Source organism: Chinchilla lanigera, unplaced genomic scaffold, assembly GCF_000276665.1.
Source record: "Chinchilla lanigera isolate Chin_1 unplaced genomic scaffold, ChiLan1.0 scaffold00005, whole genome shotgun sequence".
NCBI classification, from domain to species: domain Eukaryota; kingdom Metazoa; phylum Chordata; class Mammalia; order Rodentia; family Chinchillidae; genus Chinchilla; species Chinchilla lanigera.
The window spans coordinates 33,520,579-33,533,637 of record NW_004955406.1 but is presented as its reverse complement, the minus strand read 5'-3'; the positions used below and the strand labels follow the sequence as shown (position 1 = coordinate 33,533,637).

The following is a 13,059-nucleotide window of genomic DNA, read 5'->3' as shown; positions in this document are numbered from 1 at the left end:
GGCCCTGGAATCATGGTTTGTTGCAAAATTCATCCATTATACAAGACAAGGCCCTGTATTTTGATGTTTGGGTGGATGAAATAATTACTCCCTGTTTAAGGGGAGCTGTGAAAGTAAAATGTGGAGCACAGTCCCGGGAGACTTGAGCACATATTTCCTCTTCTTAAGAACCACGAACGCACTGAGGATGTTTTTTCGACAATAATACCAAAAATGAAGATCACTCAATTGCGAAGAAAGACATTTTCCAAGGAACTATGGATAAGCTTACAACATGTAAAACCAATTCAAATTTAACTCTACTTTTGTAAAAGACTGTAACTAAAGCATGATTTCTACATGTAAGTATTTACCGTGTGATTTGAATTTCAGAAATTTCTTAAGAGTTCACCTATTCTTGCCCACATTATGGCAAGATTTGCAGCAGCGTGCCTTTATGTCACTGAATTATATGCACTAACATGGGTCCTTATTTCACGCAGTGCAGTGGAAAAAAGCAACCTCACTCCTCTTCCAAAATGACTACAAATAATTCAAGAACGTTATCGCTGCACAAAAGCTGTACCTTCTTACTGATCTATGATTTCTTAAACTCTTCTTTATTTTCTTTTCTAAGTAATGATATTTTGAAGCCACTTCTTTTTAAAATGACATAAGCTCAATAGAACACAATGTTCCAGATTAGTTTTTCATGAGCAAAGAGTACAGTTGAAAAGAACTCTTTGGTTCTGCAAAACGTTCTTTCAGAAGAAGACTAGGAGAGCTCGGCCATCATCATCATCATGGTTCATAGTAAGGCAAATGTTAATAAATGTCTGCTTCCTTCCCCTTAATTTCATTGTCAATTGAAAGTCTCCTCATCTGCTATGAATGCAATTAACTTTTAAAAGCTAAATTCTGAGCTTTAGAGGAGCAATCAAATTGAGAATTATAAATTATTGGAAGTTAAGAAGCCTGTGATAGTCCTGGCTCTACTCCAGAAATGTCTTGTGACCATGGCCTACCTACAGAAGTAGATGTTGAAGCTCTGGGCTTTGGTTATTTCAATATGGAGAGTGAAAGTCTTATACCAATCAGGGTCCAAATGGAGCTTATACACTTAAAGTTCTATAATATACAATACTGTGTTCATAACAGTTCATTCTTATAAAAGTTGATATTCTAGTTTTGAGAAAAATACATTACTTACCTAAAGGGATTATGTCAATTAATCATAGCTGGGAATATGGTTCAGTGATAGGGCTCATACTTAGCATGCACAAGCCCCTGGATTGACCCCCAGCACCATAAAAAAAGAAACAAACATAATTGGTAAGCTTTATGCATGAGAATTAGAGTACAGAGGACATTACCTCCACATGAAGGCTCTGGACTCCATCCTGATTTAGTGCACGTAGCATCTCCTCTTACACTGTATTCAAAACCTTGGTTACATTTGTATTGAAATCGTTCATTCTCCTTAAAAATGGTATGTTGAGATACAGAATATCCATTTCTAATTTCTGGTGATATGCAGGAAATTTCTAAGTAAAAAGAATTAAATTTATAAAATTTTTATTATAAATAAACCATGACATTTTGTTACCATTAGGTAAAGCTACTAAATAAACAAAAATTCTGTTTTGACTTGACTGCTTGATGACTGACTTGGTGTTCTTGACATTTATCCTCTCAAGACATTAAAATTCTCATTCAAATTATGTTTCTGATTTTATGGCATCTAAAGGTAAATTGGTCCCCTTAGCATAAATGGCAGCCAGTCACAGTCATCTCATGGGTATGCGATGTTGAATGTAGGTATAGGTTTACTGTAATAAGTATTGTCATAGAGTGACCTGCAAAAGTAGCACATTTTCTAGGTATGGATTAAAATAATTGCTGAACATTTTGTCAAGGAAATGCATTTAACTCATTTTTCATTACATATTGAAAAGTAACTGATTTCTGCTGTTGAGTCTTTGCTATCCATGCAGCTTTTCTTTAAAAAACAAGAAAGCAATACCATCATCTTTGACATCACTTCTCTCAAATACTTTTCCCTGGAATTGTGGCAATGATAACTGGCCTCAAGCTTACATCTTTCCACATTCCTCTCTATTCACTCCTCCTGGTCAGTATGTTTTCACTTTCCTCATCTTCAGCTGGAAAATATCTTACTTATCCTCACTATCCTACATCTCAGGAAACTGAGGCCGGAGAATTGTTCTGAGTTCACTGCCAGCCTGGGCTGCATGCCCAGACCCTATTTTAAATCAAAACAGAAGAAAACATAACCATAAACAAAACAAAAACAAATTTAAAAAATCCTAAAGCAATAATGATTAAAGACTTATCTTAGGATCAGTTTCTTTCCCTCTCACAATATCTATTGTACCTTTCAGACTTTATTTACTCTTTTGGGTTCTCTTGTTTTGAAATTCGGTATTGTTTTTGTGTTGTTCTGTTTTTGTCTTTGTTTTGTGTTATTTTGTTTTTGTTCTTTTCTCCTTAAAATAAAAAAGGCTTATCTTAAACATTAACTATTCCAGGAAGGATTCACTAACTGTAGAAATGTACTTGTAAGCATATGAATTTCTAAATTATAAAATATTTGCTCCAATAAATGTAAATATTAGTCTATCATTATTATCAAGATAGAAGGAGTTCTGCTAGAAGGAGTTCTTAGAAAGAGAACTCTTTTTCTCTGTAAGGAGACTATAGTAAACAAGTATAAATAATGCGGAGATTTTCAATAATGCTATAAATAAATATGACAAAACCTTTGCATAAGAAAGGGAAAGAAACTTCTCAATAGGAAAGAACAACAGGGATGAGGAAAAGGAGAAAAGAAAGAAGGAAAGGAAAAAATATGTATGCATACACAAGATAGCTAAGATAATTGTACTACTAATTTCTATTGGTTTTTTGAAAGGAACAGCTAATGTTTAATTGTTTGATCAATCTTGCATACTTATATCTGGTAATCTGAGCAACTACTTTGAAGTTAATAATAAGTAATACAGCATTCATTGTTGATTTCCTATCTTGTTTTGAAATTCTGTATCATTTTTATGGTGTTTATGTTAGTTTGTTTTTGTCTTTGTTTTTGTTCTTTTCTCTTTAAAATTAAAAAAAAAAAAGAAATTTTTGCACATAAAGAAATGGCAAAGTAAAGCATGGTAATGTCAAACACATTGACTTGAATGTGTATTCCAAAGACCAAAATCATCTACTGTTCAAGATGCACAAATCACCATCATTACTAAAGAAACTGAAGACATTGTGGATTGCAATTTACTATAGAACTTTTTATAAAAAGCATACAATTATTTAGTAGATTCTATTCATTTAAGAAATGTTTATAGTAAACGTGCAGCACAAATATAGAAAAAGGAATGTAAGCAATGTTTTTTAAAAATGGAACGGATTAGTGGAAATAAAAAATGAATTTTGATTTTCAAAATTTAAAATTTTCTTCTGGAGATCAGTTCTACAACCTGCAGTAGAAATGCTGGACATTCTATTTCAGCCCGTAAGAGCTAATGACCAGGTAATTATGATAAGAGCATGGATGCCTGTATCAGATAACAACCTAAGTGGAAATACTGACTCTTTATGTTGTGGTAAGCCAGGGGATATAACTCAACTTTGCACCATAGTTTCTTCCATTAAAAAATAAGACAAAAGTACAGAACTCATACAGTTGTTCTGAAGGTAAAATAAGATGATTCATGTAATAATATTTAGATCAATTATAGGGAACTAGTGTATGCTTAACAGACATTAACTGTGTTCAGAATTATCTGTGTTCTTTGGGGTGGAAAATGTTTTCAAGTGTGTATTTTCTGGAGGAAAAACTAAAACTATTCACACAAACAAACAGGAGGTACATCTTACCCACACATTTTGGTTTCTCTTTATTCCAAAGACCATTTTCTGAGCAATGTATTTCTTTATGTCCTTCTATCTTGAAGCCTGAATTGCACTCAAACTGTATCACTTGTCCAAAATAGTATTCCTGGTCAGGTTCTGATGCACTGATAATTCGCCCATTCTCTGGTCCGGTTACTGGCAAACACTTCACAACTGAAAGAGTAAATATAAGTTTTGGAATAGAATTTGAAAACTTGACCATGACATTTGTCATGAAAAAAGTGTCAACAAGGTAAGACTAGAGGAAATTATTGAAATATTTTAGAAGAATTTCATATGCCTGCTTGCAAGAGATAAAGGTTAAGCAACAAAAACACTGGTATATTTTATCTTGGATTCTTTTCAATGGGAGTAGGCAATAAAATTCCTAGGACTTTGTTAATTTGTAATTGCATGATAACAAGTGTCTCAAATAATTAAGACATATGAATCTTGAATTAAACAAAATTTCTACTTATGCTCCAGAATAATATGCCATTGCACTCTGAAAATATGTAAAAGCAAACTTATGATGGCGTTTATTTCCTCTTCCATCTCAGTGTTCAAAACAATTTAAGTACTTCTTTTGATTTTACTTAATATTTTCAAATTTTCTGAAATTATGAAATTCAAGTTTTATGTTACTGAAAAAAGTCCCTGAAAGCTTGTTGCAATGGAAATTCTAAGGCTGTTTCCCTGCTTCCCAAAGAAACATTTTTTAGCAGCCAAAACTCTCAGTTTTTAATTAGCCTCCCAGGTAATTCTCATGTAGATATTTCCTAGAACGTTTCTTCTCATTTCCATCTGTGAAAAATCTCCTATTCTTCTCTAGTTGATAGGATTATTATTTTGTGATTAAAACATTTCTTGTTTTTATTTCCTCTTTCTCTGCAATTACTACTCACAAAGGAACTAGTAAATACTATTCTGGTTGATCTTTTTTATTTCAGTGATGATTAAAGGTTTGGGTTAGTAACTCCAAACCTGGAAACAAGATCCACATTTTTTTCATTCTTAGTGTTTGCAAAACAGAGCTCTCTCAATTCCTGCCTTTTTTCTTTCCAGCAAAACTATGACCAGCAGAAAAACATGTTGTGTACTGAATCATGTTCTGTTGTTACCATACATCCCTGCATTTGGGAGTTTGTGGATGAGACTTTCACTAAAAAAGCTAAAATTCTGAACTTCTTTAAACTACTGGTGCTTATGTATAAATTTAGAATCCACAATCCAAAAAGAAAGAAAGAAAAAAAGCTTTAGATTTCCTAATATCCAATACTTTGCTTGTTAGGTCAGATCCGGTCATATGCACATTTGGTATCCTGATATCAGGTTTTTTTCTTCTTGGGGATGGTGCTGAACACAAAACCCCAAACTTTTCCCATGCTGGGCAATCACTCTACAGCCAGGCTGTATCTCCAGCCCCCATACTGGCTAAATTGAAGCATAAGATAATGTGTTACTAAAATGCCTGAGCACTCTGCACTCTACTAGAAAGCATAAAAATAACTTGAATAAGAAATATTTAATTATAGACCCTGTGGAAATTTTTTTTCTTTTTTTTTTTTTTTTGGTTTTTCTCCGGTACCGGGAACCGAACTCATGACCTTGCGCTTGCCAGGCAGACGCTTTGCCGCTGAGCTAAATCCCCAGCGACCCTGTGGAAATTTTAACATAAAATTTCTTGGAAGATGATAGGTATACTTGTCAATCAGTTTTATATCTACCTTCACATACAGGAATTTCATTGGTCCAGCCATCTGCATCACACATCCGGAAATCAGTGTCACCTACCATTTGATAGCTGAAAACACAAAAATTACACGTGGTGAAATGGTGTTTATGTTGCAGCTTTATATTTCAGTACTACTCTGAAGTCTTCTAGAAACTTCATTTCATGGAGCATTAATAGCATATATGTTTCCTCCTCTTTTTTCCTTCTTTTTTTGTTTTCCTTCTTCCCTCCTTCCCTGGCCCTCTCTCTCTGCTTCCATCCTTTCTCTTCTCTTAAATCTCTCTATTTTTCTCTTGTGTCTTCCTTCCTTTCCTCCTTTCCTCTTTAACATTCTCTTCTTTCTTCTCCCTCCTCTCTCTTATAACTTCTCTACTTCTCCCTCTCTCCTTCCTGCTCTACCTTCCTCATTTTCTTTTTTAAAAAAAAGCCTGCAGGCCCACCAAATATTTCTGCATGGACAGTTGTTTCTTTCATTTGCATATGAACATTGCTATGTGTATTGTACAAGTAAACATTCTTCAAAGAAGTGCTTTGTCTTTCTTTTATTGTTCTCCGTTTATTCTTAATTCTGTAAGGTGACACAACATTTTAAGAGACTAAATTTTAGTCACACAGCATGGAATCCACCATTTAACTCTATGCTTTATGCAGAAGAAAACTAATTGATTATTAAGATAATTCTCTAGCTCCTTTACTAGGAAGAAGTTACCCTCTTCTAGTAAAGTAGACTTATTTCCTGTCCAACATTTTCCATCCACACCAGACCCATTCATTTTCCAAGATCCTTTGGATATTCTGCAAGATTGTACCCCAAGCCTTCTAGGCGCTGTGCATGGAGGGAGAAAAGAGATTGCTGTTTGTATGTTAGTGGTTGGGAAAGATAATTGTTCTCGTCTCTGTAACCCAGATAAGCAGAATGCCAGAAATAACTTCTTCCAATTGTCTTGTCAAAACTGTCTCACTGTAGGATTACAAAACTGGACATCCATATTGGACATTCTGTTGAATGGTTAGTATACAGCAAAGGAAAAAAGAATGAGGGCCAGGGATCTAAAAGGGAAAGTTGATTGGCAGAAATGATGGTTATAGGAAACCTGTTCCACTATCAGATTCCACAGGTGGGTCAAGAGGCGGACATCTCCTCAGTGAGGTAAAACATCCCCTTGATGATATTTTAAATAACCTAAAGAGCTGATAAAGTTCTTCCAGGGTCCCAAGTCAAGTATAGAGACAACTACTCTCATGGTAGAACTCCATCAGTTTGTCCTTAGTTTATATCCTAGGAAGGGAGTAAAGATTAATTAAAGAGAGCCAACGTCGAAGACAAGTGTGTAGCTAATTTCCTCAAGAAATTATACACAGTAATTGCTGAAATTTAGGAAATCAAGAGGAAAGTGTCTATGAGTTTTAGCCACATCTGCTCTTAGCCACATCAAGGCGAACCCTAAGGTGAGGAGACCCGCCTGGGTTGAAATACGTATTTCAGAGGTGCAGAGAGGAGTAGATGGAAAGTTCAGGCCCACTCTGTCTTAATCTGACTGGCTGCATGTAATAAGATCAGCGGTAATGATTGGGAGTTGTGATGGAAGTGTGTTTGAAAAAATTGGAAAAGCTCCCTTAAGTAGTGACCAAAGAGAGGTTAGATTCATATGATCTAATATTTATTCAGTGTTTACAACACTGGGGATCTCTTCTAAGGGCTTCCGGGGTGGATCTTAATTTTTTCTGCCAACCATGTTATGATGCACATGCTAAGTCTCCTTTTTTGAGAGAGGAAATGGGAGTGAAGCAATAATTTTTTAAAGTACATGTAACTATTTTATGTGGGGGGCTTGGCGTGCGGCTTACTGAAAAAAGACTGGTCTTTAAATTATTGCATATTTTCATCACAAATCAAGAAATAATTGGAGACTAACAATATTGCATTTGTACTAGCTTGATTCTAATTATATTTATGTAGTATAAAATTATAGTGATAGGATCCCAGCTTTCCCATGCATGAAATTTCCTTCAAAATAACTTTTTGACCTGGATAGGAATAACAGAAGAAGGAACACTGAGGAGATACCTCGATGAGATCAGTCATGAAAACCCAGTAGTTAATTAGAAGGCAAAGAGCCAATGATTCTAAAAGAGTTGCAATTTTGGTCCCTGCGATAACAGTTTGCATACCATGGAGCCGTATATAATAAGTGGGTAAAGTGCTTACTGCCCCTAAATTTTAGAAAGTTTTATCAAGATAATTGCCATATAATTTAATTTTGTTACAGTTCTCATTGTCTCTAACACATGAAATTCTCATAACACTCTGCAAATAGTAGAACGTAGTAAAGAATTGTTGGATGAACACTTACTTATGCAAACAGGATAACAATATTGTACCAGAGTAATTATGGCTTCTTTGAATTTTTTAATGCTAAGGAGATAACATGCTATCTAATATAATCATTTATATGCCATAGTTTAAGTTTTCATTGTGTGTTACTTTTTAAAAGCTTGCAGAAAAGTAAAGTCACCTAAAAATAAAACATAGTACAGTGCCTATTTACTATTTCATTATCAACCTATTTTGTATTGACACATACCCCACATCACATGTATAAACAACCTTCGCGCCATATTCAAACTGATCTCCTACTACAAGCTGAAAAGAACCAAAGGGAGTATCTCCAGGATGTGCACAGGGCTTTTCTAAAAACAAAACCAAATATGTATAATGTTAGTATGCAATACAAAGTGAGCATTTTATGTAGGAGTTGGGGGATAAATATATGTGCTATTAAGCTAGAGGGTAGCATTAAATGTAAGGAAAATTGAAAACACCAAAAGCTATTTTACAGTTGAATGTATCTGTGTGGTTTTATTTTTGAATTTCTATAAAATAACAACAAAGACAAAACCAAAATAACACAAAAACAATAAAAATGATACAGAATTTAATAACAAGATAGTAGAAAATTAACAGTGGTTGTTACATTACATATTGTTATCTTCAATGAAGTTGCTCAGATTACCAGATGTAAGAATAAAAGATTGATCAAGCAATTAAAGAACAAAAAATAATTTAAAAAACATTAGAAATGATGCAGAGCTTTACTAAATGAGATGGTAGGAATTCAATAATGGTTGTTATACTGCATATAGTTGTCCTCAAATTAGTTGTCCAGATTACTAGATACAAGCTTGCAAAGTTGGTCAAAAGTATTTAAGCATTAACTGTTCCTTTCAATAAACCAATAGACATCAGCAGTACAGTTATTGCAGCTATCCTGTATATCCATATATATATTTCCCATCTTTCTTTTCTCTTTTCCTTCATCCCAGTTGTTCCTCCCTTTGAGCAATTTCTTTCCCTTTCACAATATCTATTGTACTTTTCGGGTTTTATTTACTCTTTCAGGTTCTTACCCTAGGGAGACAATAAGTAAATTGCTTTGCTTTTAAGCGATAAAATGATATAACTCAGGTAATAGTACATTGTCGACTACTAAACTGTTTTGACAAAAAATTTTTGTCAGAAGTATTTGATTCTTTGTATTATTTCCCTTGAGATTGGGGTTTTGTTCATGAAATCTTTGCCTAGACCTGTGTCCTCAAGAGTTCTTCCGCCAGATTTAGTGTTTCTGTTTCACTATTTAGTATTTTACTATGTACTGTTTTACTATTTACTATTTAGATCTTTGATCCATTTCAATTTTAGTTGAGGGCATGATGATAGATAGATATGGGTCTAGTTTTAGTCTTTGGCATGTGGAAAGACAGGTTTCTATTTATTTATCTTTAAACTTTTTATTTTATGGAAGAAATAATATAAAATTTCAAAACACAGTAATAGGAGAATAACAATAGTTAATATGCTGCGTATTGTTATCTTCAAAGTAGTTACTCAGAGTGCAAGGTATGGGCATAAGAACTTCTCCAAACGATATTAGCACAAAACTTTCTTTTCAGTGAACAAAGAGAAACTAGTAGTATAACTATCTTGTATTTTTTTCCATCCTTTTCCCTTCCTCCCACCCCAGTTCCTCTTTCCTTTTGAATAATTTCTTCCCATTTCACAATATCTAGTGTACATTTTGGTCCTTATTTTACTTTTCCAGCAGTATTTATTAAAGAGGCTATTTTTCTTACAGTGGATGTTTTTGGTCCCTTTGTTAAAAATAAGGTGGCTGAGTATGTATGAAGTTTCTTTCTTTCTTTCTTTCTTTCTTTCTTTCTTTCTTTCTTTCTTTCTTTCTTTCTGGTACTGGAAGTCAAACTTAGGACCTTGCACTTGCCAGGCAGTCTCTTTTGCCAATGAGCTATATCCCTGGCCCTATGTTTCTGCATCTTCTAATCTGTTTCATTGATCCTCAGGTCTATTTTCTTTGTTTGTTTATTTCTTTCTTTTGCCATTACCATCCTGTTTTTAATCACAGTAGCCCTGTGTATAATTTCAAGTCAGGGAGTATGATGTCCTCTGCCTTGCCTTTATTGCCAAGAATTGTTTATGCTATTCTAGGTCTCTTCTGGTTCCAAATAAATTTTAGGAATGTTTTCTCTAGTTCTCTGAGGTATGCTAATGTTGTTTTTTCGGGGGCGGGCGTCCCAGACTAGAACTCAGGACCTCATGCTTGCCAGGCAGGTGCTATACCACTAAACTATGTCCCCAGCCCCTCCTAATGGTATTTTGATTGGTACTGCATGAAATCTGTATAACAATTTTAGGAGTATGGCCATTTTCACTATGTTGGTTCTTCCTACCTTGGTGGGAGTATAGATTGGTGCAACCACTGTGCAAATCAGTTTGGATATGCCTCAAGAAACTAGGATTAGAGGTCCCATTTGACCCACCTATTTCCCTTTTGGCTATCTTCCTGGAAGAATTGAAAGCATCACACCACAGTGATATATGTGCACCCAAGTTTGTAGCTGCACAGTTTGCAATAGCTAAATACTGGAAACAACCCAAATGCCCATCAACCGAAGAATAGATAAAAAGGATTTTTTTTTTACAGTGGTGTTCTACTCAGCCATAAAGAAGGCTAAACTTGAGGCATTTCTATGTAAATGGATGCAACTTGAGGCCATACTCTTAAAGGAAATAAAGGGGACACACAAATATAAATATCACACTGTCTCCCTAGCGTGAGAAATGAAAGAGTAAATAAAGACCAAAATATACAGTAGATGTTGTGAAATTGTTCAAAAGGAAAGAGGAACTAGGGAGGGGGAAGAGGGAAATGGAAGGGAAAAGGAAAAACAGAACAATAAATGAAGGATAAAATGGAAACAAAGCTTTATAAATAATGAGAGGAGAAGGGGTTGAAGGGAGGGGAGGAGACTGGGAGAAAAAGAGGAGTTAAGATATATCATATACTGGTACAAATTCTCTGCTATGAATATGATAATTCCATATATCTAAATTATACCAAGAAACTTAATTTTTAAAATTGCAGAAAAAAAAGAAACAATGAAAGCACACAGATTGCATAAAAAAAACCCAAAACATTTGGGTAAAAATTTTTGTAATTTTCACAGATGAGTGCAGTACTTACTCCGACATATCCTGGCTGGATTAAGAGCCACCCACTCTCCGTTCCTGCAAGCCCTTATGATAGTTCCAAGAGTTCTGTATCCAGGGCGACATCTGTATATAGCCTGTGTGCCTTCTGGATATGCTTGGTCAGGCCAGGCACCTGACAGAATTTCTATATTTTGTCTTGGAGGAGGTCCTTTACAATCTACAAATAACAAAAGTAAAATAAGTGCCTAGCATGTCTATTTAAAGATAGAGTATAATTATTTTTGTTTTAAGAGATCTATACAGTTAAGGTGGATCCAAGTGTACAATTAATACGTATATACATTATCTTGTGAAAACTAAATTCATATAATTTTGTAAGAATATCAACTATGTAAAATTAATCTCAATAAATTTAAAGAACATTGGGTATAATTTATTATTCTTAATTTGTGTATGCTATTTAATCATTCTTTCATGAATTAGGCACTTTTATAAGTTTTGAGGAAAACACCATGAATAAAGCAATGTATCTCTCTTTAAAGTGTTTTCACTACAGTAGGGAACTGAGATATTAAGAAAATAATCAAAGATACATAATATGCATTATTGATATATACATTTTACTTAGGAAAATAGACAATCTAAACTATATGGGAACATTCAAACAAAATAAGATGGAATGGAATGGAACAATATTCCTATTATATTTTGCAATAAAAACAACAAATCCTGTGTGAGGTGTGTGTGTATGTATGTGTGTTTAAAGTCAAATTAGGAATTAAAGAAAATGAAATGAGCTAAACCTAAGTGGGAAGGGCTTGTTTCATGCAAACATGGGTTTCTGTCCATTTCTCATCTGGTTAATTTTGGCACCCCTGGATATGGATTGATGATCAGGGGTTGTGAAATGAGAAAAGGAAATATACGAAGGAAGATCTTGAAATGAGAAAAGGAAATATACGAAGGAAGAACCAGAATAACTTTGGGAGATTGTGTCCAGGTTAATAAATTTTGAAATGTGCAGAATCTTAGTGTTTTGCTAGAGCTTTAAATGTTTCTTAAAATTAGGATGAAATTTCCCATGGTCTCAGGAAAAATGTCAAAAAGAAGAAGAGATTGTTTCAAATATTCAAATGTTTTATCATCAGACATTTGCCGTGCTTGAAGGTCACTTAGAGTGAAATTTAAGAGCAGAAGCTAAACTACAGAAAAACAGATAAATTCATAGTTTTGGGGATGAAGAAGAGTTCTACTAAATTTTTTATTTTGAACACATACATATAATGCACGCACACACACACATACACACATATTCTGAACAATCTTCTCTTTGAAATTCTGAAAGCGACATGGATGGATCCAAATCATAAGTGTACCCAGTTTAATTTAATTGCTGATAGGATCAAAAGAGTGAAAAGACTTATTGATGGAAATCAATTATATAAACTTTAGTCATCACATTTATTTCGTACAAAGTTTTGGGTTTGAATTTTAAAAATTTTAAAATACACAAGAAAAGTGAAAAATATGACCGTGAAGAGAAAATAATTACCTAGCAGCAGGTGCTCAGAAATAGATATTACAACTAGTATCAAGATCTTTAAAAGTCGGTATTCTCAGTATTTTGAAAGAACTTTAGAAAAAATGAACAAGATGAGAAAAAAGGTAAAGACAGTCAGAATAAAATGATTCTAAAAAATGTTATCTACAAACTATGAACCCAATATCTGAAATCATGAATCAAGTGAATTCGTGGTGGCTTACAGAATCAAGTGAATTCGGCAGGAAACTTATTAAACTTTAAGAAATTTTAATGTACAAATATCCACATTGAAATCTAGAGAAAAATGTTTAAGCAATAATAGCAAACAAAACAGAATAAAAAATGTGTTGGGTAGAGCCAAGTGAGACAACACATGTTTATATA

At 34.0% G+C, this 13,059-nt stretch overlaps 1 protein-coding gene across 2 annotated transcripts in view; it reads right to left on the bottom strand.

Moving 5' to 3' along the window:
• Positions 1-13,059, bottom strand: part of LOC102022667 (complement factor H) — a 79,986-nt gene that overhangs the window by 48,107 nt on the left and 18,820 nt on the right. For both annotated transcript variants that reach the window (XM_005375113.2, XM_005375112.2), the window contains exons 2-6: positions 11,164-11,349; positions 8,212-8,317; positions 5,619-5,695; positions 3,877-4,065; positions 1,353-1,523 (exon numbers count right to left, since the gene is read on the bottom strand). In XM_005375113.2, coding sequence (XP_005375170.1) covers positions 1,353-1,523; positions 3,877-4,065; positions 5,619-5,695; positions 8,212-8,317; positions 11,164-11,349 — 729 coding nt within the window. The remainder of the gene's footprint in view (positions 1-1,352; positions 1,524-3,876; positions 4,066-5,618; positions 5,696-8,211; positions 8,318-11,163; positions 11,350-13,059) is intronic.